This window comes from Prunus dulcis, chromosome 1, assembly GCF_902201215.1.
Source record: "Prunus dulcis chromosome 1, ALMONDv2, whole genome shotgun sequence".
NCBI lineage: Eukaryota > Viridiplantae > Streptophyta > Magnoliopsida > Rosales > Rosaceae > Prunus > Prunus dulcis.
The window spans coordinates 20,240,677-20,266,839 of NC_047650.1; the positions used below are offsets into that span (position 1 = coordinate 20,240,677).

At 35.5% G+C, this 26,163-nt stretch overlaps 2 protein-coding genes across 2 annotated transcripts; both read left to right on the forward strand.

The window, feature by feature from the left end:
• Positions 1 to 9,666: 9,666 nt before the first annotated feature.
• Positions 9,667 to 17,665, forward strand: LOC117614857 (protein LAX PANICLE 2). Its single transcript, XM_034343776.1, has 4 exons — positions 9,667 to 11,041; positions 11,199 to 11,249; positions 11,373 to 11,445; positions 17,182 to 17,665. Exons 1-4 carry the CDS (start codon positions 10,086 to 10,088, stop codon positions 17,359 to 17,361), a joined length of 1,260 nt encoding a protein of 419 aa, XP_034199667.1. The 5' UTR covers positions 9,667 to 10,085; the 3' UTR covers positions 17,362 to 17,665.
• Positions 17,666 to 21,646: 3,981 nt separating this feature from the next.
• Positions 21,647 to 22,498, forward strand: LOC117616154. The gene is made up of 4 exons (XM_034345384.1): positions 21,647 to 21,704; positions 21,802 to 21,918; positions 22,019 to 22,342; positions 22,454 to 22,498. The coding sequence occupies exons 1-4, from the start codon at positions 21,681 to 21,683 to the stop codon at positions 22,496 to 22,498; spliced, it is 510 nt and encodes a 169-aa protein (XP_034201275.1). The 5' UTR covers positions 21,647 to 21,680.
• The last annotated feature ends 3,665 nt before the right edge of the window (positions 22,499 to 26,163 follow it).

Below are 26,163 nucleotides of genomic sequence, written 5' to 3' on the forward strand. Positions count from 1 at the left end.
GCTGCTCGATTAGATTTATTGAACATGGGGTCAAAACTGATTTGCAACCCGAGTATGGAGAAAGACGTACTCGTTTGCCTCCTGGGCCTTGGAATTTGTCACGAGCAGAGAAGAGAGAGGTTTGCAATTCTTTCTATGGTATGAAGGTCCCTGAAGGTTATTCTTCAAATATTAAAAATCTTGTATCTTTACAAGATTCAAGACTTCTTGGCCTTAAATCACATGATTGTCATACCTTAATGCAACAATTGCTCCATGTGGCAATTCGTTCTGTTTTGGAGAAGTCTGCAAGGTATGCAATAACTCGTTTGTGCTTCTTCTTCAATGCTATATGTGCAAAGACTGTTGATGTTTCCAAGCTAGATAAGTTGGAAGAAGATGTAGTAGTTACTCTGTGTTTGCTTGAAAAGTACTTTCCCCCTTCATTCTTTGATATCATGGTTCATCTAGTAGTACATCTTGTCAGATAAGTTCGTCTATGTGGGCCAGTATATTTTAGGTGGATGTATCCGTTTGAAAGATATATGAAAGTGCTGAAGGGTATGTTCAGAATCGTACTCGTCCCGAAGGTTGCATTGCTGAGCGGTATATAGCTGAAGAAGCGGTAGAGTTTTGTACTCAGCATTTATCTGATGTTAGTACGGTTGGAGTGCCTTCAAGCCAAAAGATGGGAGTTTCAAAGCCATTATCAGGTTGCACAGTGAGCGTAGTTGATCAGGACCTGTTGAATCAAGCACATCTATATGTCTTGGAGAATACGGAGGAAGTCCTACCTTATATCGAGTGCGTATGAGTTTTATTCTTTAAGTTTCCATTTTAAATTATTTCTTATGTTTATCTTATATATTTGGGACCGTAATGCTTGAATTTTTCGTGTCATGTAGGCAACATATGATCCACATCAAGGCTGCTTATCCAAAATTTAGAAAGAGAACAAAGTGGCTGCAGGATAAGCACAATAGCACTTTCATTCAATGGCTAAGCTTCAAGGTATATGTTGTTGAATAACATATTTCTCTTTTAATTTTCTTCTTATTTCTATGTTAGATTGAATTAAGATTTGATTAATTTACAGGTTCAAAGTGAACTTGAGGAAGACAATCATGGCGTATCAGAAAATTTAAGGTGGCTAGCAGCTGGTCCAAACATGGCAGTGCCATTATATAGGAGCTATCTTATTAAAGGTATTAAATTCAATATCAAGGCACAAGATGATGCGCGGACAACTCAAAATAGTGGAGTTTATTTACTTGCACATACCATGCAAGTTGCTAGTGCCAAGGATAAAAACCCAATTCTCTCAAATATGGGTTTCTATGGTGTCATTCAAGAAATTTGGGACCTTGACTACCAAAGTTTACAATCCCAGTCTTTAGGTGTGATTGGATAGATAGTTCTGGTCTTGTAGTCGACGAACTTGGATTTACCCTTGTAGATTTGAGTAAAATTGGACATAGGAATGACCAATTTGTTTTGGCTTCTCAAGTCAAACAAATATTTTTGTTGACGACCCGATGCATCGTGGTTGGTCGGTAGTGTTATCAATGCCTAATAGAGAATATAATGATGTTATTGGTGATGAAGTCTTAGGTGATGTGATAATTGAGTGTGAGCCATTTACTAGAGGATGCCAAATGTTGACACATTTGATGAACTGGTGGGTGAGTTAGGTGGTCAAAATATTCGAGATGGGTGTGAAGATATATGGATTGAATGATGCTTATGTAATTGGCAGTGTATGACATTAATTTTGTAATATATTGTAATGTGATTTCTTCACTTTCATTATACAGGTTTTGGCCACAAAACAATCAGTGCAAAAAATACTGGTTCCAGATTACATCATTATATTCTGCATAAAAAACGGCGTCTGTTCAAATAAAACACGACGTTGTTGTGAACCAGTTATTCAGCATATTTACCGACGTCTTAAAGCAACGTAACAATGAAGAACCACGGCGCTATTGTGAAGCAATTATTCAGGATATCACGTCGGGGAAGGATTAAGAACCGCCATGTAATTCTAAATAACACGACTCCAATCCCATAATACCGACGTCTAAAAAGCGAGATAAATAATCTGAACGTTAAAAAATACGACGTCATCATACATTTTCCACGTCGCAAGTTCTTTTATAAACGAAGAGGAACGAAATGAATTCCGACGGTAATTAATTATAACCGCCGTCTAATATCAATTAAACGACGTTATTTGTAATACGGCTCTCATCATAATCAACGCCGTCTATATGTTCTGTAATATGGCTCTCATTTATTTGGAACCGACGTTGTTTAGAAGTTCAACGTCGTCTACATTAATAAGTGCGACGTGAGTAATGAATACATATAAATACAACGTCGACTATATAAATTCCACCGACGTTGTTTCGCATTTCAACGTCAACTATAAAATACATACGTCGTAAATAATGACACTGACACCTATTTCACGTCATCTTTTTTAGAAAAATCGAAGTGGAAAATTTATTTCACGACGGTTTTTGTAAATAAGAGACGTAGTAGTTTTCAATAACGTCGTCTTCTCATGTATTTAAAGACGTCATATTTTTTCTTGTCGTGAAAATTATATTTAACGGCGTAGTGTTTTAGTTGTCGTCGTTGTATGTCTATCTTGCGGCCTTGTTCTTTTAATATGTGTCATATTTTTCCCTTTTAACGACGGTGATTTGTTTGAGTTGGTCGTCTATTCTCATCCTCGACTATTTTTTAAAATTTTAGCAGACTAAACACGTCTGTTTTTATTTGTTTTCGACGTTGTTTTATTTAACAACGTCTAATATTTATCGTCGTTGTTTGTTTCTGAAAATAGGACGTATAAATTTTGTAATACGACTCTCATATATTTGTAACCGACGTTGTTTCGTTGTTCAACGTCTACTCTATAAATACATACGTCGTAAATAATGACACTGACAACTATTTCCACGTCATCTTTTATAGAAAAATCGAAGTGGAAAATTTATTTTACGACGGCTGTTTTTATATAGGCGACGTAGTAGGAATAAATAACGTCGTCTTCTAATGTATTTAAAGACGTCATATTTTTTGTTGTCGTGAAAATGATATTTAACGGCGTCTTATTTTAGTTGTCGTCGTTGTATGTCTATCTTGCGGCCTTGTTCTGTTAATATGTGTCATATTTTTCCTTTTTAACGACGGTTTTTTTAGAGAGTTGGTCGTCTATTCTCATCCTCGACTGCTTTTTTAGATCTTTTTGCAGTACAAAGACGTCGTTTTGTATTTGTTGATGACGTTGTATATTTTAACAACGATGGTGATTTTGGATTCACTACGAGTACCACCAAGTGAAAGTTAGGTCCCACGTGGCGTAGGTTATCCGGCGTGTGGACAGACCCCATACGTGGCGTTGGTTGTACCGGCATATGGGGAGATTTGTGATATTGTGTTGAGGTCGCACGTGGCGTAGGTTATCCGGCGTGTCGACAGGCCCCATACGTGGCGTTGGTTGTATCGGCGTATGGGGAGATATGAGACATGACGTGCAGGTCTCGCATGGCGTAAGTTATCCGGCGTTGAGACAGACCCCATACGTGGCGTTGGTTGTACCGGCGTATGGGGAGATATTATGATAGTATAGTATGGTCGCACGTGGCGTAGGTTATCAGGCGTGTTGACAGGCCCCATACGTGGCGTTGGTAGTACCGGCGTATGGGGAGATTTTGTGAATTACAGAGAAAAGAAATAAGGTATTGCCTATATGTGGAATTGGGTTTTATGGAAGAATTACGTGTGGCTTGATCCCTCAAAGAGGGTACGTAGGCAGCCTAAGGTTATTAGGTACAGCCGCGGACTAATGTTAGTCATAATTGTTATTTGAATGTATTGCCTGCCTTATTCGAGGCATGAATTGACCTGTTAGCGTGTTTGGTAGTTCATTGAGAATTATTGGAAGGCCGAAGGCCATTTGTGTGAATTGCATGAAATTATTTTGTGCATGCTGCCAGTTGGGAATATTGAATGCATTTTTTATGCAGGTATAAATTTTGGGAAAGGTCCAATTTATAGGGGAGACTCTGCCGAAATTTCGGCAAAAGTCTCGGTCTTTAGTAAGCGGGCCCGGCATCGGGGTGATGTCAGGGATTCCAAAGGATTCGTCTCGGGTTGTGGGAAAATTCGGGGCGGGTCCTTTCATTGGGCTAGTTTCATTACAGATAGATGCTCTACTTCTGGTTATTTTACATTCGTGGGAGGTAACCTAGTCACTTGGCGGAGTAAAAAGCAAAATGTGGTTTCTCGGTCTAGTGCAGAAGCAGTGTATCGAGGAATGGCTCATGGATTTTGTGAATTATTGTGGATCAGAAGACTCTTGACAGAGTTAGGCTTCAAGCCAGAAAAGCCAATAGAGTTGCATTGTGACAACAAGTCAGCTATCGATATTGCCCATAATCCAGTTCAACATGATCGAACCAAACATGTTGAGGTGGATAGACATTTTATCAAAAAAAAAAATTTGAGAAGAAGATCATCCGCCTACCATTCCTAAAATCAAAAGATCAACTTGCAGATATCTTAACAAAAGCTGTTTGTTGCAGAGTATTTCATAAATCACTTACCAAGTTGGGCATTGGTGACATATATGCACTAACTTGAGGAGTGTTGACGTGAGTCTCCTAATTAATCAAGGAGATTTATTTCCTTGATTAATTAAGAGATTTACTTTTCTATTCTATATAGTTGACAAATCATTATATAATTATGATATACTTTCCTAATTGACTACTGTATCTATTTCCTTGTAAAACACTCAAGTAAACTCCTATATATACCTCCTTATGGAGAAAAATAAAACTCAACCCAAAGTATTCAAACCATATTCATGTTCTAGCACATTTAAGGTAAATAAACTTGCAATTAATATATATATTTTCTTTTCAACCTTTTTTATTATTTATTATTTATTTATTTTTAATGATGAGCAAAAAGTTTAAGGAAAGATTAACTATTTACACCACCAGCGACAGAGCATACCCATAACCTCGAACTGAAATGATTTACATGTGGCAAAGTCTTTTTCCCTCTCCTTTGCCAGTTTTGAAAGCAAAGTCTTTTAAGGGGACAAAATCTCGGCTTCCAGGAATATGAGTCACTTGCTTATGAATTCTTATACATATCCTTGTCAATTGCCAATGAGAGAGAGAGAGAGAGAGGTTGTAACTTGCAATAGAGGACACCATGCAAGCCAACCATTTTATTTTCTCACTTTTCAAGCTACAGGCTACATCCGATGATGTATTAAACATCAAATACAAATATATAAATGGGAACGAACCTCTTTGTCTCATTAGTGAACATTCTAAATAGTACTGAATATTAATTGCTCCATCCTTGGATGAGAATTAAGCAATTAAACTATTTGGAAGATAACAATAACTAGCATGAACTACCTAATGTTACTCGAACTGGAATTCATGGGCAACAGTAGCCTTTTCATGTAAACGACAACACATGTGGTTTTCATGAAAGATAATTATTTGTTGTGATTTTTGTTTCCCTAGGAAAAAATGCTATTCCCCAAGACCCATTTGCCCCAAAAGAAAGTTTGTCCAATTAAAGATCACTTGTAATCGGAAAGAGTAGTAGATGTGGCTCAGGCAGAAGAGAAGAATATGTTTGACTAAAGTTGACTGGATGGGAAGGGCTCTGAATTTAATTAGTATATAGAGGATGGGAAGGAAGGACTTCTCACATCACATGCATTCAAACCCAAAAGCAGGAGCAGAGAAAAAAGAGCAGAAAAACAGAGACTAAAGAGAAGCAGCAGCAGCAGAGAGAGAGAGAGAAGCAGAGCAGTTTGTGCCGTGCTCACAAATACCTGACAAACCCCCGCTATACGCCATGCACTCTTTTCTCTCTCTCGATTTCAACAAAAACTGATTTATCCTCTCCTCTCTCTCTCTCTCTCTCTCTCTCACAATCACATGCATGAAGACAGACTGTCTGACATTCGCACTCATTGCACCACATGCACATGCAGACACAACCAAACAAATAATTAAACACCTACAGCACCCCAGAAATCTTTAAAAGAAAAAACAAAACTTAAAAACCCATCATATATGGGAGAATTAGGAGCTTTAATGATGATGGCATTGATGATGCCATGATGACGAGATTAAAGCCCAAACCAAACCAAACCAAACCCATTTTGGTTTTTGGTTTTTGGTTTTTGTTTTTTGTTTTTGTGTTTTTTAATTCTTCAACTACAAATCATATCCAACCAATTAGTGGGGGGAAGGGAAAGGGAAAGGGAAGGGAATTGGGAGCGCAAAACAAACCCACTTCCAATGGGAACAAGCACATTACAAAGCCATCATCATTTGGCCCCCCGCCTCTCCCCTTACTTAGTACGGTTAAATCAAATCCAATGGACTCTAGCTAATCTAATGCATTATGCATGACATGAAATCATATCCCTTTCTCTCTCTCTCTCTCTCTCTCTCTCCAAAGTCAGAACTGATCGAAGAGCATCCCATGCATTATTATTACGTATTCACCAAAACTTGTGCTTTCTTTTCATCTTTCTACACTCTTCAAATCAAAAGCCAAACCCAAAAGGGATGTTTTTCAGTTCAAATACATGTTTGCCCCTTTGTTTCGCATATTTCGGAACTCTCCATTAAACTCATTTTTGACATTTTGCTAGTGTTCCTGCTTCTTTGGGGAGTGAACGGGATTAGATATCTTAGTAGTCCATGCCATAAACGATGAGTGTTCGCCCTTGGTCTACTCAGATCAGGGACCCAGCTAATGTGTGAAACACTCCGTCCACGTGATTATTACTAGTCACATATTCATGAGTCTAATAAGAAATTTTTTTTTTCTATGGAAAAGACGGCTAATTTTGCTTACTGAACAGAACACATGAGGTTTCGTGTAATTTCATGATTGAATTGAAAAGCAAATTATTTTCGTGCTAATAATTATAATTGTCCGATGTCTGATTTGTGTGTTTGTTTTCTTTTCTAGTGTTAATTATCTTGTGCACCCCATAGGCATAGCTAACGGGTTGGCATGACTTTGTTAAATCTTTCTTGGTCCAGCCCAATTTAGCAAAACTATGGATATTATATGTAACTCCTTATATAATTAAAGTCAACCACCTACTTAAGTAAACCAGACCCAAGTAAAGTAAAGTAATTAGGAGATCAAAAGGAAGGATTAAAATTGGAATTGCAGCTAGTAGTAACAAAATACAAATTCAAGAGTTGTGTTTTTATGGTTTAAGATTGAATAATAAGAAAATAACTCAAAATGTTTGCCTGAACGCTGCCCTATATATTTTATGTATAATCAAATAAAAAAAAGAGAGCAGTCGGCGTGACGTAGGACCGTTGAGAGCACTAAGGCAATATCTTGCGGATGAATTTTGGGTAGAAAGATATCACTATCAATAGCCTTTCACCTTTGCTTGCTTTTCATGCTTTTATTCCAAGCTTAAGTCATTCCACCCCATGCCCATGCACTGTCACCAGCCAGGCATGCCATCTCACTCACTCACTCACTCTGCTACCTCTTCTTCTCCTTTTATATATATCCATACAAATTTAACCAAACCCATCATCATGTTCATCACACTACTTCCCTCCCACTTCTCTACACCACTCTTATCTAAGCTCTATGTTATATGTGGCACCCAAGTAACTTTTTCATTTTTCATTACAACGTATTAATTAGAGAGTTTGGGAATGCTTATATAGAAAACACTTCTATTTTTGTTCATAAGCACTTCTATTAGAAAAAATGTCAAAAAATATCAAAGTGATTCCTTAGAAAGCACGTCTATTAATAAACCAAATCGAGCCAAAATTAAGTATACTAGTAAATCGAATGGACATGCATGATCGACAATTGAGCTATAAACCAAACTAAACCGAACCGGGTCATATACTTGAACCTATGTTACCACAATTACAGTTATTTGAAATGATCTATGTTTTATTTTGTATCCGCGGGTGGCGTCCAGGTAGAGTAGTCTTCATTTAGTCTGTAGAATAGTGTGGTTGTCCATCCATCAATGATCAAATATATATATAGGGCTTTTAATTGAATTTAATTAAAATTGCATGTGTCCTGTATTGCATGCCATGGCATGGCATATATTTATCCTCCACAGTTTCAGAGCTTATAGAATTCGCTGATTGACGCGTCTTTGAAAGGTCCCTTCATTTCAAAAAAATTCAAATAAAGGTGTGTATGATGGGCTGGAAAAAAAAATTATGGTCAGCTTTTCAGGATGAGAGGCAGCCAAGCCAAGCCAACAACCACCATTTGAATTGAAATGTCAGATTTTCAATTTTGAGGCTTTACTAATTAAAACTAAGCATCCTGCTGGTGCAGATAGAATTTCGACAGCAAATTAATAGTCAGATGCATGCTATTGGCATTGTCATTGCCATTGCCGTACATGAGGCAGGAGGAGATGCAGGGAGGGTGGTAGGCACATGGGTTTTGGAAGGAATATAGATTGTTAAATTCGTAATTGGAAGCCCCACGTCGCTGTGTTTCGATTCTTGGGTTGTGGTTGTGGGGAAACACCATCATATATGCATGCCCAAGTCCCCCAGGTCCCCCAGGTCCCCCAATTCCCCTGTTGATTTGTTTATAGTTAATTACCTCTCTTAATATAAAACTTAGCCCAATGTGCTCTGAGGATTAATATCTTAATCAGCCTTGTTCTTGTTTAGACACATGACAGGTAATGTCATTATGCCCTGCCACTTCCCTCCTTTTCTCAATTTCAGGCATTTAAATTTAATTAATTACTTGCTTAATTTAATCTTTAAAACCAAACCAAAAGTACTGCACCTTGTTTGACTAAAATAAACACAGCCCATATCATTTTTATTGGGATTACTCTTAATTACTTTGAGGGTAGCTGCTAATAATAATGTGAGTTCATCATCGATTTTCAGATCAGAAAACAACTAGTCTTATGTATGGATTATGATAGAGTACCAAAATTGAAAAGCACATATGATATATATATATAGATATATTCACAGTACAGAACACAAGTGATGGCTTTAGCACATAAATCCACTACTGCTATGCCTAAAAAGGGATCTTTTAGAGATATCTCAAAAGGAGGAGAGAGCCGTTATGTCATTTCATTCATTCAATTAAAGATGCACAAACAAACATTAATAATCTAGCTAGCTTGTTATTACCCTTTTACTTTTCGATTGATAAAGTTACTTATACTTTACATGTAATTATTATTATTATTATTTATCACCAATTAATTTTTAATCAATGAAAAGTAAAAATCACCCTTACTCAAATGAATTGTTACTGTCATAATAATCTCATGAATTTTGTTAAAAGTTACTATAATTAAGAACTAAGTATTTACCCATGTTTTTTTTTGGGTCTGAAGTATTTACCCATGTTTGTATACATATATATGTTGTACAAGAATCATGGTACCCTAGCCTAATTATTTATTAGAAAACAGGTGGGACGTATATTTCTTCTTAGTTCTTAATAAAGTCAAGAATTTTTTTATTATTTATTATTTAAAAAAATCACCAGTACTGTTCGACCTCTCCTTCAGCATATATAGAATAGAAGAACAAAAATACATATATAATATAACTGACTGATCACCGTCTCTCTCTCTCTCTCTCTCTCTCTCTCTCTCTCTCTCTCTCTCTGCAACTATTTCATCTCCATCCACAAGCTTCCAAAGAAATAGAATTAATGGAAAGTGAGATTTGCAAGGTTTATTCTCCCGATTTTTCTGGGAATATCATATCTCTACTAGGATGAAATGAAACTGCATCAAACAAAAGCCCACCACATGATCATCATCATCATCAGCCGCTGCAAGACGTTCATGTTCATGGGTGTCTCTCTCTTTCTTAATTATACCACTACCCCAATTAGTACTAGCTCAAAACATTCCTCCCATGGCACCAGCAGCAGATCTCACTTCCCCATCTAAACCCCAGATCATTCAAGACTTAGTTTCTTTATCAACTCATGGCTCAAGCTGAGGCCTCCAATCAGTATTATTTCTCCTTTGGGTTGGTGGGTTGCTCAAAATGACCATGGTTCCTGCTGCTCATCAAAACTTATCCAAACAACATCATCGATATCTTTACAGTGGTTATGGTGGATGCGGTGCCAATTACAACACGGCAGAAGATCAGAGCTTCGGTCTTATGAGTACTACTAGTCAAGTCGAAGAAGGTTATGAGTATAATTATTATTGTTGTAATAATAACAGCAGCAACAACAATAATAATATTAACAGTATCGTTACGGAATCTGATCATCTTCATCACCATCTTGTGGCGATTGATCCAATGGCTGAGGATGAGTCGAGAACCAACAGTGTAAACGAAGCCGGTTCAAGTTCAAAGGATGCTCCAGATGACAGGGACAACGAAGGATGGCTCCAATTGACTATAGGCGGCTCCAACAATCATCAACCAGCTGCAACCGTAGACCAAACCCCCAGAGGCTTAAGGGACACTCTTTCTGGTCCCGGTTTGATTGAGCTCGATCTATTACCACCTGGCCATGACGCTGCTCTTTCATCATCCATACGACAAGTCAGGTCTATGTCGTCTATGCAGCATCATCATATGCCTCCAATGTTTCTTGTTCCTCCAGAAATCCGTCCTCTTTCTTCTTCTTCTTCCGCTAGGCTGCCGTTTCATTCGAATTTCTCTACGAGTGCTACATCTTTATACTTTCAACACCCGGGGCCGGGAATGAGCAGCTCCTCATCGAGTTTGTTTCCTCACCACGAGGGCAACTGGCAATTCAGGCCAACTGTCCCTCATAATAATATAGGGATGGCTTCAACCTCTTCTTCTTCTTATTCAACTTCCTCTTTCACACAACTGGGTTCCCCCTATTTTCCTCGTCCGCTTCATCATCAGTATCATCACGACATGAATGTTGCTGGGCCAAGCTTAGATTTCAGAGTTGTTGATCCTCCCAGGAGGCCCCAGTCGGGCATTTGGTTTATGCTCCAAGCATCCCAGAATCAGTAAGTAATATTGAATCAGCATTATTAGTGTTGTTGGATAGCCGACCCCACTGATCATTCTTTCCCTCTTTTTTTTTTTTCCTTTCTTCTTCATGTTAATTTGTGTTTAATCAATTCTCATGATAATTAATTATGTTCGGTTTGTCCATCAATGCAGAGAAAAAGAACCGTTCTTGCCACAGATACCCAAAAGCTACCTAAGAATCAAGTAAACTCTTTCTATCCTTCGTCTTCTGGGATTTGGTTAATCTGAGGTTTTTTTTTCCCTTTTTACTTACTTATCACTACGATTAATTTTTTTTTTATAATTTTTTTATGTGGGAAAATTTAGGGATAGAAGGATGACAATCCGGTTGATAAAGAAGTATCTGGTTAACAAGCTGAGACTGGATAGCGAATCAGAGGTATGTTTTCTGACCATTAGCAGAAAACTTGAAATTCATACTTAAAGAGTTGATCATTAATTGATAGCTTGTAGTGCTGCTTACTAACTTAACATCATCGAGAAACATCATTTGTCAAGTAACTAAGCTAAGCTATGAGCACATGGTTGGTGTTAGGGACGTGATAGAAACAGCAGAACTAGAATTGGGCTTGTATATAGTGCTATTTGTTTCTTATGATAAAACCATATTTAGGTGGTGAGTATATTTCTCTTCTCTTTTTGTATTGTTCGCCTTAGCTTTTCTGCTCATAACTATTTTCTAATAAAGGGGAAAAAAAAAATTAGTCTTTCTAAATCGGTCATCTGCTTGTGTTTAGTTAGTTAACTTGGTTATGGAATTAAGGGTAAAAGTTGATTAAGGTTAACTACTATCAAGTGCTTTCTTTACCTACCACCGCGCTATGCTCAAACCTCAAATCAATGGTAGAGAAAAATGAATGTCCTTTCGTCTTTGCTTAAAAGGAGTTTCCTCTTTCATATCTTAAAATTTATGAAAGTAACATTTCAATGAACTGGCAGTATCTGTATGGAAAAGCAGAATAAAGCACAACCAACATTCATAAAAAAAAGAAAGAAAAATCTCTACATTACCATAGATAGAAACACCACTATGAAAGCCAAACAATAGGAATTCGAGTACACACACACTCGTATCTTACGCGTAATCTAACATTCGATTGGAGATTATTAACTTTAAATAGATGGAATATAAAGGAGAGTTGGGTGGGATTAAGTGGCTTAGACTCATCTTTTATATAAATTATGTCCAAATTTTACCTGAAGAGATCGATCTTCCTTTCTTGTTTATATGAGTGTCCTCTTAGAATAAACAACACCACTTTTTACCTTCTTCTTTTTTCCTAGATCAGCGTACAGCATATATATGACTCTAGCTAGGATTTCTTGGAGTGTATATACTTTCGCTTGATTTTAAGCTTATATTTCCCACTGTCTCTCAAATCATTCAGGCTTGTTTATACGAGTGTCTTCTTATAATCAACAATAACAACACTTTTTACCTTCTTTTTGTCCTAGAAGTTTGAGAGAAATCGATCTTTCTCTCAAATCGTTCAGGCTCCACCAGTCCTCCTTCGCTTCAGCGGTACTCCTTGGCTATTTTTCTTTGTTTCTGATTCCCGCTAGAAGTTTGATCATCCAAGTGCAATGTTAACTGGCATATGCATGTTAGGTTCTTTTTTCATATGACAGATCTCTAGATAGAGTAATTAAGTTTTAATAAACCTTAGATGTATGCAAAAATACTAGTATAGGTGCACGAGTTGCATTAATTACACATAATTCAGTGACAATGTGCATACTATTGCGGCACCATAAGGAATTCTTCTAACACACACTTGATGATGAAATACCTATATATTTCCTAATAATTTTGCTCAACTTAAAATTCCTTAAAACATATCGAAACACAAGTCGTGTCGTGTTTAAAGTGACTTAAGCTTTCGCAATGAACTAAGGATTTCTTAACGTACTTGAGAGATCATATTAATTATATATATCTTGAAATGATTAGCATACTGCACCCTTGCTATTAGCCAGCATTCTTAGATTATAAAATTGTTTATGCAACGAATGAGTAAACTTTAATTATTAATCACGGGTTTAATCAACAGCATGATGTGTAAGACATAGTTGCAGAGAGTAAACGAAATCTCAGTATTCAATAATAGATGTTACGTGAAGGCATGAGTCATGATGTAAAGTCAGCTCTACATATTATATATAACTCGATGAAAATGCATGCATATTATTTGTTTAGGATACATTTGTATTCCATGCATGCAAGTTTAAGCTATATATAATATTTATTAAGATATAATTAATATCTACTCTTTCTACATGAATTAAGAAACACAAGTCTTGTCATTAAAGAAAAGGTGCATAAATCTAAATTTATATCTCCCACAAGCAAATGTAACTGTATTAGTGTGGTATTTTTTTCTAATTTAATTTTTTGGGGTTCTATAGTGAATATATTCAATAGAAATAGCTTTGTCGATAATCGAATAACTATGAATCTACTTACAATTCCTCAATTAATCCATTATGAATTTACAATTGAATCGAGAATATATATAATTGCTTTGAATAGGAGTTGACTTAGTTAAGAATGATAATAATAATAGAATGAATTATTTCAGTATATCCCTGCTACTTTTATATAATGCAAGGGAAATTGGAAAAAAAGTAATTATGACCTAGGGAAATTGATATAGGAACCAACGCAGGTATACCTAGCAGGGAAAGAACAAGGAACCACAACTTAATTCACATTATAAATAAATAAATACTAGATAAGCTAACGTGTTAGGCTGAATGGCTTAATAACTTGTCTTCTCTTGACCTAAATTATCATATTCATACGATGTCGTTGTAGCCTAATTAAATTATATATATGTGTGTGTGTATGAACTGATCTGCATGACATACTCTACATGCCAATGTTTTGCAATTTGAAGTTCAATCCTTTCAATTTGTTAAAATACATGGAAAATAGTTGTTGACTCTACATCTTTAACAGTTTTTAGTTTTCTCTATTTATTAGAATATAAAAATAGTGGAAGGAATGATAAACCAACAAAATGTATATAATATAGGTAAAATGTTTTGCGATGATTTGATGATAAAATTAATCTAGTTTTGTTACCTTATACTCCATGCCACCAAGTTAGGAGACGAGAGATGGAGACAGGATCTTATAATATTAATCATTCCCGAACAAAACAGCTAGCTATATGCAAAACAACCAACAATCGAACTCTGCTGCTAATGTTTCCATGCACCCCATATATGCATATCCCCTAATTACAATTAAAACTTTCATCCATATCTATACCATATTAATAAAATATAGCAATAATTTAGGATGTGTGACACACTAAACATTCTCCTTGCTTTTATATATGTACTCTACATATTAATAATGGAGCAATTGTTCTCTTAAGAAATGTTTTGGGTTCGAGTCATAACATCTGTGTAGTGTGTGTAAATTTAATTTGGTATTGCCCTTCTCAATAGAAAATATCTATAACTTAAAAAAAAACTAAATAATTTTCACGTGCTTTAGTATTATATAAGTCAACCTTACACATTGATTTGGCAATTTCTTTTGTTCTTTTTGGATCCACCGCACAGGTTAATTACACAAATTTTCTAGGGAGAAATTAAATTAAATTCCATGCCGGCCGGAAAGCCAACTCGCACCCTTCACACCTGGCATGCAACTAAATACCCAATGATTAGGTTTATAAGTGGGCATGAAAGATGAGCTCTAACTTATTACATTTAAATACACTTAGTCTCATGAACCCAAAAAAGAATAAACAATCCCTAATGATTTTAGCGTAAATTTAGGACTGTTTGTATCTGTGGGTGATATGATTCTCAGATGATCAAGATATGATCTTTTGGGTTCGTTGATTTGGTTTCACACTAGCTGGTAGCTAGGCATGCATGATGCTCTTTGTGGTGATTAGCCACAATCCATGAGAATCATAAAAAATTATTCTTCTTTTTCATCGACATGAATAACATGTATTTTGTAATTGCTTCATTGACTTTAAGTTGTTGCAAATCAAACATCTTCGATCATCTTGGATTATCTTGGCCAGTTGACACTTATTACCATACAATAAAGTGTCGATGATAACACATATCGGTCGGTCCAAATTATATTGTAGGGCCTCAAAAATCACACGTGGACCCTGTCGTTCTCAAAACCTATTGCATGCGTTTGGTTCTCTCTCTCTCTCTCTCTCTCTCTCTCTCTCTCTCTCTCTCTCTCGTTCTCCTTTCGTCACGCTTTCGTTTCTTTCAACTCATACTCATCTTTCATATCTTTCCATTCCACAGCTAATGTAGGCCCTTCTAATTCGCTCTCTTTTACTAGATATAGATGCATTGTTTGTGCTTAAAAAAAGGCCCATCAAAACCTTAAGTGCTGCACTTTGATGCATGGAATTTAATAGACCCCATCATCCTCTCTCCCCACAACCAACTAGGAACCTAGTTGTAGCTAGCTTCATTTTGACGGTGTAGATTCGTTGTAAATGCTATAGAAATCTGAATAAATATTACAAAATACTTTATGTTGGAGGAATTAAATGCATGGTCTTAGTAAGAACAAAAATAAAATCACAAAAGACAGATAAGAAGCATGAAAGTGAATGAATAGTTTATAGTTGGTGAATGCGATGCATGCACATTAAAGAAATACAAGGATAATCCTTGTTTGTTGGTTAATATAAAAACGACCTTTAAACAACTTGCTTTTGCCAGGTTTCAAGCAGTGTCTTAGAGATTATAATATTTATATTTTATTAGCCAGAAAAGATCTTACGGTGGAAGCTAGTTCATGAAGGAATATTGACCTTTCAAATTAGGGTTTTCAGAAGCAACGTGAAAGAGACGTGCATGAAGATGAAATTGGATTGGAATAGTTAGGCTTTGGCCCTTTTGAAAAAAATAAAAGATCGATAGTGCCTATTCGTCGCCGTGCTTTTTGGATCCATTACGTTATTTTTTGGGATTTATTTTTATAAAAAAAATTATATTATTTGATATTTGCTAATTTAATATTAAAGTCCAAAGCGTCATGATTTTGGCTTACCAGCAAAGTCTGAGTAGGTCCCCTAATCATTAAAACCGGGAAGTTTAAGATCGTGCGATGGCGGGCAGCCCCCTCACAGTCGATTTTAATGCCTGACCGCTGACCGAATTAACTTTCTTTTCCAATATCCCTTATTTTTCTGTGGGACAATTACAATTATTACATACTAATACGTAATTTTTCATTGTGTGAATGTTTTTTCTTTATTATTTTGGAATATAAAAGTTATCAACGTGGACTGTTTGGCGTGGGGCATGAAGAATCTCTTGGGAGTAAAGATAAAAAGTTGAGAGAGATTTATGGGTAAAGCAGACGTTACAAAGATTTATATGGAACACATAGCATGGAAAAGACGTAAGCTAGTGACAAAGCATGACTTCAACATTACATAATATTTGCTCATTTTATTTTCTCATATATAGATATTTTAAGACCTTTCTTTTTTTGATTAAAAGCGATAGTAATATTTTAAGATCTTTCTTATTTAAAGGAGCGTTGTTAATATACTAAACTCACACAATCTACACGGATTTTAGGATTCGACTCAGGACCTTAGATCGTTACACTCTCTAACATTATATTTTTGAATAGTTAGAATTTTTTTTTTCCTTGTCATATAATCCAATATATATGTTAATAAGAGACAAAAGATCACTTGCATCCTATTTCCGAGAGTTTTTATAATATATACTCGATTACATTTCCTAAAGTCCTGGTTTAATATCTGCATGGCTATCAATTACACTTACCTAAAAGAAAAGCAAAAAGCTAGTTTTCATAATTATGCTGTTCTAACATGCACAATTATTATAGCTGCACGTATGATATGATTGCACCTAAGAACTTCTCTTTTGACATGCATGTGAAATCAACAAATATAGCTAAGGGGAGCCCATTACTAATAATTTGTTTCCGTTTGTCATTATATAGTTAGTAAGTAATTAAATTAATTAATGATTACATTTTATTAATGTACGTGTGTGTGTAAATATATATGTATATATATGTGGAGGTGTGAGAATTTGGAATGTTGTTGTGATTGGGACTGAAAATGATATGAAATTACAGGTAGAGATAACATGTAGAGGACAGCAGCTTCTACCTTTCTTGACGTTGCAGCATGTAAGAGATAACATATGGAGTCTAAGGGACGCACCGGCTTTGCTTCCAGACTCCTCAACCACAGCCACTGATCATGTCATGGTGCTGCACTACGCTAGGACGGCCTCCACTTCTGCTTCAAACTGATCTCACTTTTTTTTCTCTCATCATTTTATTTGATCATCATCGGGTCCCATCCATGTTTGCATCATTGTTTATTTAATTATGTAAACCCCTCCTCGGCCCTCTCCTCTTTTTGGCATTCTTTTTCTTTTTTTCTTTCTCTTTAATTTATATATTGGTTTTCTTTTTTTTTCGTTTTGGTTCTTCACTTCTCTAATTGATGGAGAAAAGAAAATAGTTGGGTGGGAATACCCCAAAAGCAATGTTAATTATGGTTTTGGGGTCGAATAACATTAACCCAAATTAATGTATCTCAAAGCTACAGGCATGGCATGCTTGATATTTATTTTCCTTATGATTTATGTCAACTAGTACAAGCTCCAATGTGACTAAATTATTGACTGGCTTACATTTTGTTTTCCCTTTTGTTAGATTCATTTCTCAATGGATATGCATCGATCCTTTTACTTGTTTCAATATTGCTTCATTTTGAATTTGAGATTTTAATTTAACATGTGTTGTGCTTGCTTTCTCTTTTGTTGATTATATCAGAATCAAAGACATACGGTAGTCCTATTGGATTTATAATATCACAAATTTAAGAACTGTTGGGCTTGATTTCCTTGAATCAATAGCCTTTGCCGTGCTGGTACCTGAATGACTATAAAACGGTGAATTAGTGACAAGATGTACATGATGTGAATACGGTGATATAATCATCAAATAGGTCTATAATTTGATGATACAATTCTTGCAAGTTTTTATTTATTCATTTATTAATTTTTTTAATGGGGTTGTGAAGCAATAATCTAAACTAGTTTAATGTACAAAATTGGGAATTGAACTTGAGTATAAGGGCAAAATTGGAAATCGAACTTAAGTGTAAAGAGAGAGCGTACACATTGCCCTGATGATCTGGGCCAACTCAGATGTGTTCAAGTAATTGGCCGAATCTCTCATTATGCCTGTATTAGGCCACAACTTTAATGGACTTAACTTAATAATGGCCTCATGCCTTGTGCATGTGCCCAACCCAACCTAGATTCATTATATAAGTGTGAATCTCTATTGAGGAACCTTAATTGAGGGACTTAAATGAGGATAGATCGCAGCCGTTGGGTAAAATTGGACGGCTGGATTAAAAGAGAAACTTAAGTTGCATCCAGGTTGAAGACAACCTAAAACAAAATCCCAACGCTTGACAAATATCGATGAAACATAGTTGGCTCTTCATTAAGCGTAACTCATCTGGCTCTTCATTGAGCTTGGACGAGATTTGAGGGCAAACTCATCCAATTTGTTTCTTGACCCGCCTTGATCGTACAGTCTGTGACATCATCTGAAGCTCAACTAGCCCAATTTTTTCTCAACTCACCTTGGGAAGTGCATTACTAGTAAATGATTATGAACATTATGTAGCTTTTAGTCAGAATTTGGTTTGGAATGTTTATGAATGCTGGCCTCTGTTGGTTTCCTACGGGCGTGTTTCAGCTTTTCTTTGGTTCTCTGGTTTGTTTGATTCTGAAGGAGCAGTTTGTGCCGTTTCCTCCCTTCTCCATTTTCATATTAAAAGTGGATTTCAACCAAAAAAATAAAATGATCCAATGGAGATGGGGAATATAGTTATATTAATAGTCGCTTAGACCATTTGTTAGGATTGCATCGAGTATGGTGGAAAGCAAAATTATTTTTAGGTTAAAAGAACAAAAATTTATAAAAGTGTCTTATACTTCAGTGCAGATAGTTGTAATTTTGTTTATATATTAAACAAATATCACTCAATTGTCAATATGTTGGTGATGAAATATGATTAAATAGTGAATAGGTATGAGAAACTCCTATAATGAATATTTGTCTTATTGGTATGATTAAGAAATGGGCAATTGTTGTATTACAAATAATTATTATGTATAACAACTATTAATTGCACCATAATTTATATGAAAGATTGCATTAAAATTGCACCATATATATTGAGAGCTTTTGGAAATAATGTGATTTTAACTGTGTTGTTGCAACTTTTTAGAAAAATGGACGTGAATACAAAGAAAACCAAGTTGATGGGGCAGAGGTGCATAACCAAGTTGAGGGGGCAAAGGAAGTTAGTAGTCAAATAAATGATGAAGTGGGAGTAATACTGGTAGTAAGTATAAATTTGAAACCTCAAGTGGGGAAAGAATTTAACTCACTTGATAATGTGTATGAGTTCTCCAGGTTTGGTATTCAAAAACATTCAAGTAGAAGGACAAGATTTACAAATAAGCTAATAAGAAAGAGTTCATAAGTTGTAGACAAGGGTGTTATGAGCCACCACTACAAAAAAAAAAGGGTCATTACCGACAAACATTTTTCGAAGGCCCTGAAATTTTCTCGGTAATAGTGTTTTTTCCGACCAAAAAATGTTGTTCCTTGAAAATATGTCACGAGCTTGAAATTTATTTCCGACAAAGGAAATACCCTCGAAAAAAGTCTCCATTGTCGTCGGAAATGTAATTTATTTGGCGGGAAGACTTGGCGCCAATTTTATTAACAACCAAAAGTACTCTTGACGGAAATAGGATGATTATTTCCGAGGGCTTTCTCATTCCGTCGGAACTGATTGACTATTTCCGAGGGGCTTCTTATTCCGTCGGAATTGCTTGAATATTTCCGAGGGCTTCTCCTCTTCTAGGTAAAATGTTGGAATGTCAATTTCCCATTAGAATAAGTATAAAAAAAATTGATTGATAATCACCAATCACACTCCAAAATAAATAACTAAAAATAGTCAATCCAAAAAAAAAAAAAGATGATTAAAAAAAAAAAATAGACAATCACAATTACTTGACAACTCATCCCATAGTTGTAAGTTGAATCACATCCCTTCTTCAATCAATTTCATTGTCTTCAACATCATTTTGGATGGCATGCATGCTTTGACTTTGAGTCTCTGCTTCTTGGTATGGCTCAATCTCATCATTAGTCATCTCATAAGCATTTCTTGGATTTGTTTCCACTACAAAACTCCAAATTTTATTTTTAACCCCCTTCACATAAAAAACTTGGGTTGCTTGACTTGCTAGTACGAATGGCTCTTGAGTATTTAGCTTGCGTGTTGTATTAACAGTGATTATTCCATAACGATCTATCTTGTAACCCGTTCCTTTTCGTGCTGTGTCATACCAATCACAATTGAACAATACAACTCTATTTCCTTCTATGTAACGAAGCTCCACAATATCTACTAAGGTTCCATACCAAGGCACATCGTCAACCTGATTCTCCCCCTTAACCATAATTCCACTATTTTGTGTTTTTTTATTCTCATCACGCTGCAATGTATGAAATCTAAAACCACTAATATAATAACCAGGACAATAAGTTACTCGCCTTTCAGGACCTCGAGCCAAAGAAAGCATTTGTTTACTAACTTTACCATCGTTGTATAGTTCTGTGACCTGCATAGAAAGGAAAAAATGTTTTTAAAGAAACATCTATGACAGTCAATAATTTTTCCAATACAATATTATCCATACCCTTTTAGACATCCAGTTTGAAAATTGAAGCCTATGTGACTCCTCCACATTATCAACACTAGACTGGATTAGAATGTTCTTATGTTCTCTGCATACATAACAAATGATTATATTAGATCTAAATAAATAGTAACATATATTAAATACACAAAGAATTTATAGTGTTGAAGAATTCTTACTGGACAAATGGCAAAGCTTCATCACAATTTTGCAGGACATAATGAGTGGCAGCCTTATGAAGTTCAATGCTCATCTCTCTAAGTACACCTTTCCCAAAAGCTCGACCAGGTGTTGAGAAAATAGATAACGGAGATGTATCATATGACGGTTGACCTCCATCGTCGTTTCTATCTCTTTTATTAAACTTAGTTTCAACTCGATGCAAATAGCGAGAGCAAAATATTAAACACTCGTCTCCCAAGACACCTTCGGCAATAGACCCTTCTGGATGAGCCTTATTACGAACATAAGTCTTTAGTTTATGCAAATACCTAATTGTGTCATAAATATCGAAATTAGAGAATCATACATCAGCAGTTAAACAAATCGTGAATAAAATTAATATATAAACATTGAGATTACCTTTCCACCGGATACATCCACCTGAATTGTACTGGACCAGCCACCTTTGCCTCCCATGCCAAGTGGCAAGTTAGGTGAATCATGATGTCAAAAAAGGCAGGAGGGAATATTTTTTCCAACTTGCATAGAGTTAGCACAATTTAATTGTCAAGAAGATTCAAGTCATCTTGTCTTAAAAGTAAAAGTAAAAGAAACAAGTCCAATAGGTCGAAATCCACAATTGTGCATACCACAGGTTCTGTTCCAATGGAAAAGTACAGAAAAGATGAGGTAAAAATATCCATTTGGTTGTTGCTTTGTTGACTGTTCCTTTTGTGGTTATTTCCAAATTTGGTCCTAACAAATTTCATTGTTTAAATCTTAATAGCTTGATCGAACTGGAATTGAACCGAGTCCAATTGATTGTTTCAAAAAGTTCCATGTAAGTAAGCCTAAGAATGGAGGAGAAGAAAGTTGGCCAAGTGAAAAGGCTAAAGAACTTTTTGTACGTTGCCCTTACTTTGTTTCTCTTTTTTTTTAATTTTTTTTTATTATTCACGACATATTTTTATATCCATGTTTATATTTCTACTATTTCATTGAAGGAAAAAATGGAGAATAAAAAGGTTGCTGCAACGGAAGACGAGAATGAAGTAGATGATTGGGATATATACAAGGAGGTTATTGGTGGGCCAAGTCACGGTCGTATCCTTGGCTTAGGTGGTGGCTATAGTACAAAAGATGTGTATCCCTCAGATGACCAAGATTGTAATAAACGTATATGCTTAGAACGTGAAGAAGAGCATGAGAAATTAAAGGAGGAAGTGAAGGACTTGAAAAGTGTGCTGTATGAATTGAAAGATCTAGTTCAAAGTATGAGGGAAAACAACTCAAATACTTATGCACGCTCAAGACAATCTGCTCCAATGGTGGACTCTTTTATTCTCATTTCAATATTTTGCTCACTGTTAAATATTGTATTTGTTATTTTTATTCTTAAACGATTTATGTCTTATTAATTATTACCTTTTATTTGACAGGACAATGTAGAAAGTTGTTCAGATGCTCACCTTGAAGACGAGTAGTGCAACATCAATTGTATTTTGCTCTACAATATGTATTTTGAATTTCAAGGTTCTGATATATTTGCGGATTGCTTATATGTTTTAAGGATGATGGGGATTGTTTATGTTTTAACTATTTAGAATAATTTTAGTACAGTATGGTGTCGTAAGATTTTTTTTTTATATTACCAATTAAATATGGATGATTAGAAAACTATTTATAGCAAATATTATTATTCAAATTTCTTTTTATTAATTTTTTTTAATAAAATAATTACATTTTTCGACCACATTTCCCTCTCGGTAATGCATATTTCCGACAATAATTGCCTATTTCCAACAACATTCCCCACGACATAATCGGGTCGAAACAATTATATTTCCAACCACTTTTTCGTCGAAAAATATTTTCTGACAGGATTAATCTATTTATGACAAACTTTGCGACGAATAAATGTGGTTGGAAATATATATTTCCGACGTAACTTGCTCATCGAAAATATTTTGTTATACTCTTTTCCGACGAGCTATTATATATTTTCCACGAACTCGTTTGGTCGGTAATGATAATTGCGACGAAATCTAGCCCTCACAAATAATATATCATTGTCGAAAACAGTATTTCTGACGACACTCATTGGTTGAAAATATGATTTCGCAAAAACAAGAAATCACGATAAAAGAACTATTTTCGACAATCAAATAAGTAATTACGACCACAGGTACGGTCGGAAATAAATATGTAGGGTCGTTTAAAAAATCCATTTTCGACAAAAATTTAAGCAATAGCTACGAAGCCTGGGCGTCGGAAATACATTATTTCTGACGGAATGGTCGGAAATGAAGTATTTGCAACCGGCCTTTTAGCGACGACTTCCGACGGACGTTTGCCGTCGAAAAAGGGTATTTGCGACGGCAAAAGGCTTTTTGCAACGAAAAAATGCCCTCGGAAAAGGGCTTCTATTTTGTAGTGCACCCGAGGATCCTAAACCCAAAAGAATGGGAGGCAAATGTAGAGAAGGCTGCAAGGCAAGAGTTGTGGCCTCAAAAGCAGTTGAGTCTAACAATTACATAATTTCTTGGTTCACTGAGAAAGATAACCATATGATGTCAACCCTGAATAAAGTGCATTTGGTGAGAAGTCACCGTATAGTTACGGAGTCAAAGAAGGTATTTAACCGAGACCTAGGTGCATCCAATATATCTACCAATCAACAAATGAGTCTTCTTAAGGTACAAGTAAGAGGAATGAAAAACATTGGGTGCACCAGTAAAGATTTGTATAATTGGGAGAGACAACTTCATGCAAAGCTTATCAGGCATGATGCAGAGCTTTTAAAAGAACATTTTTTGGCTGAGAGAAAAAAGAATGATGGCTTTTACTTCAAGATGAAGGAAGATTCATATGTAAGACTAGCTAATTGTTTTTGGCAAAATGCAACCTCAAGGCGTTCATATGGATATTATGAAGATGTAGTTGTTTTTGATACTATGTACAACACCAACCGGTATAGTATGGTGTTCGCGCCATTGATAGGGTTAAATAATCATGGGCAGGCCATTGTTTCTGCATGTTCTTTTTCAGTGAATGAAACAGAAGACTCCTTTATTTGGTTGTTTGAAGAATTTAAAAAAGCAATGCTAGGTAGTGCTCTGAAAATGATCATTACGGACCAAGATACAGCCATAGCTAAGACGATTGTGCAATCTCTCCTTACGACATTTCACAGGTATTGTATATGGCACATAATGAATAAGTTCTCAGAAAAACTAAACAGTAGATACAATATTGAGGAATTGCATAATTGTATATGAGATATAGATAGGAAAGAAGAATTTGATGTCAAATGGCAGGACATATAGTTGGAAGTAATGGATTGAAGGATCATATATGGTAAATTCAATTTTTGATTTGCGTCATATAAAAAGCAAAAAGACGACGGTAAATCACCGTCGTGTATTCGGTTTTTCAATGGTCGTGGAATCCACCGTCATCTTTTCCCTCATAAACCACGACGCTAAATCACCGTCGTTGTTAAAATATACAACGTCATCAACAAATACAAAACGACGTCTTTGTACTGCAAAAAGATCTAAAAAAGCAGTCGAGGATGAGAATAGACGACCAACTCTCTAAAAAAACCGTCGTTAAAAAGGAAAAATATGACACATATAAACAGAACAAGGCCACAAGATAGACATACAACGACGAAAATTAAAATAAGACGCCGTTAAATATCATTTTCACGACAATAAAAAATATGACGTCTTTAAATACATTAGAAGACGGCGTTATTGATTCCTACTACGTCGCCTATATAAAAACAGCCGTCGTAAAATAAATTTTCCACTTCGATTTTTCTATAAAAGATGATGTGGAAATAGTTGTCAGTGTCATTATTTACGACGTATGTATTTATAGAGTAGACGTTGAACAACGAAACAACGTCGGTTACAAATATATGAGGTCGTATTACAAAATTTATACGTCCTATTTTCAGAAACAAACAACGACGATAAATATTAGGCGTTGTTAAATAAAACAACGTCGAAAACAAATAAAAACAGACGTGTTTAGTCTGCTAAAGTTTTAAAAAATAGTCGAGGATGAGAATAGGCGACCAACTCAAACAAATCACCGTCGTTAAAAAGGAAAAATATGACACATATTAAAAGAACAAGGCCGCAAGATAGACATACAACGACGACAACTAAAACACTACGCCGTTAAATATAATTTTCACGACAAGAAAAAATATGGCGTCTTTAAATACATGAGAAGACGACGTTATTGAAATCTACTACGTCTCTTATTTACAAACAACCGTCGTGAAATAAATTTTCCACTTCGATTTTTCTAAAAAAGATGGCGTGGAAATAGTTGTCAGTGTCATTATTTACGACGTATGTATTTATATAGTTGACGTTGAAATGCGAAACAACGTCGGTGGCATTTATATAGTCGACGTTGTATTTATATGTATTCATTACTCACGGCGCACTTATTAATGTAGACGACGTTGAACTTCTAAACAACGTCGGTTCCAAATAAATGAGAGCCGTATTACAGAACATATAGACGGCGTTGATTATGATGAGAGCCGTATTACAAATAACGTCATTTAATTGATATTAGACGGCGGTTATAATGAATTACCGTCGGAATTCATTTCGTTCCTCTTCGTTTATAAAAGAACTTGCGGCGTGGAAAATGTATGATGACGTCGTATTTTTTAACGTTCAGATTATATATCTCGTTTTTTAGACGTCGATATTATGGGATTGGAGTCGTGTTATTTTGAATTACATGGCGGTTCTTAATCCTTCCCCGACGTGATATCCTGAATAATTGCTTCAAAATAGCGTCGTGGTTATTCATTGTTACGTTGCTTTAAGACGTCGGTAAATATGCTGAATAACTGGTTCACCATAACGTCGTGTTTTATTTGAACAGACGTCGTTTTTTATGCAGAATATAATGATGTAATCTGGAACCAGTATTTTTTGCACTGATTGTTTTGTGGCCAAAACCTGTATAATGAAAGTGAAGAAATCACATTACAATATATTACAAAATTAATGTCATACACTGCCAATTACATAAGCATCATTCAATCCATATATCTTCACACCCACCTCGAATATTTTGACCACCTAACTCACCCACCAGTTCATCAAATGTGTCA

Bases quoted from the DNA above. Each gene is read 5' to 3' on its own strand.
- LOC117616154 (XM_034345384.1), top strand. From the start codon at position 21,681: ATGGAAAAGTACAGAAAAGATGAG. The intron at 21,705-21,801 runs GTAAAAATATCC...AAATCTTAATAG, and splicing joins AAAAGTACAGAAAAGATGAG to CTTGATCGAACTGGAATTGA. The intron at 21,919-22,018 runs GTACGTTGCCCT...ATTTCATTGAAG, and splicing joins AAAAGGCTAAAGAACTTTTT to GAAAAAATGGAGAATAAAAA.
- LOC117614857 (XM_034343776.1), top strand. From the start codon at position 10,086: ATGACCATGGTTCCTGCTGCTCATCAAAACTTATCCAAACAACATCAT. The intron at 11,042-11,198 runs GTAAGTAATATT...CCATCAATGCAG, and splicing joins CTCCAAGCATCCCAGAATCA to AGAAAAAGAACCGTTCTTGC. The intron at 11,446-17,181 runs GTATGTTTTCTG...ATGAAATTACAG, and splicing joins GACTGGATAGCGAATCAGAG to GTAGAGATAACATGTAGAGG.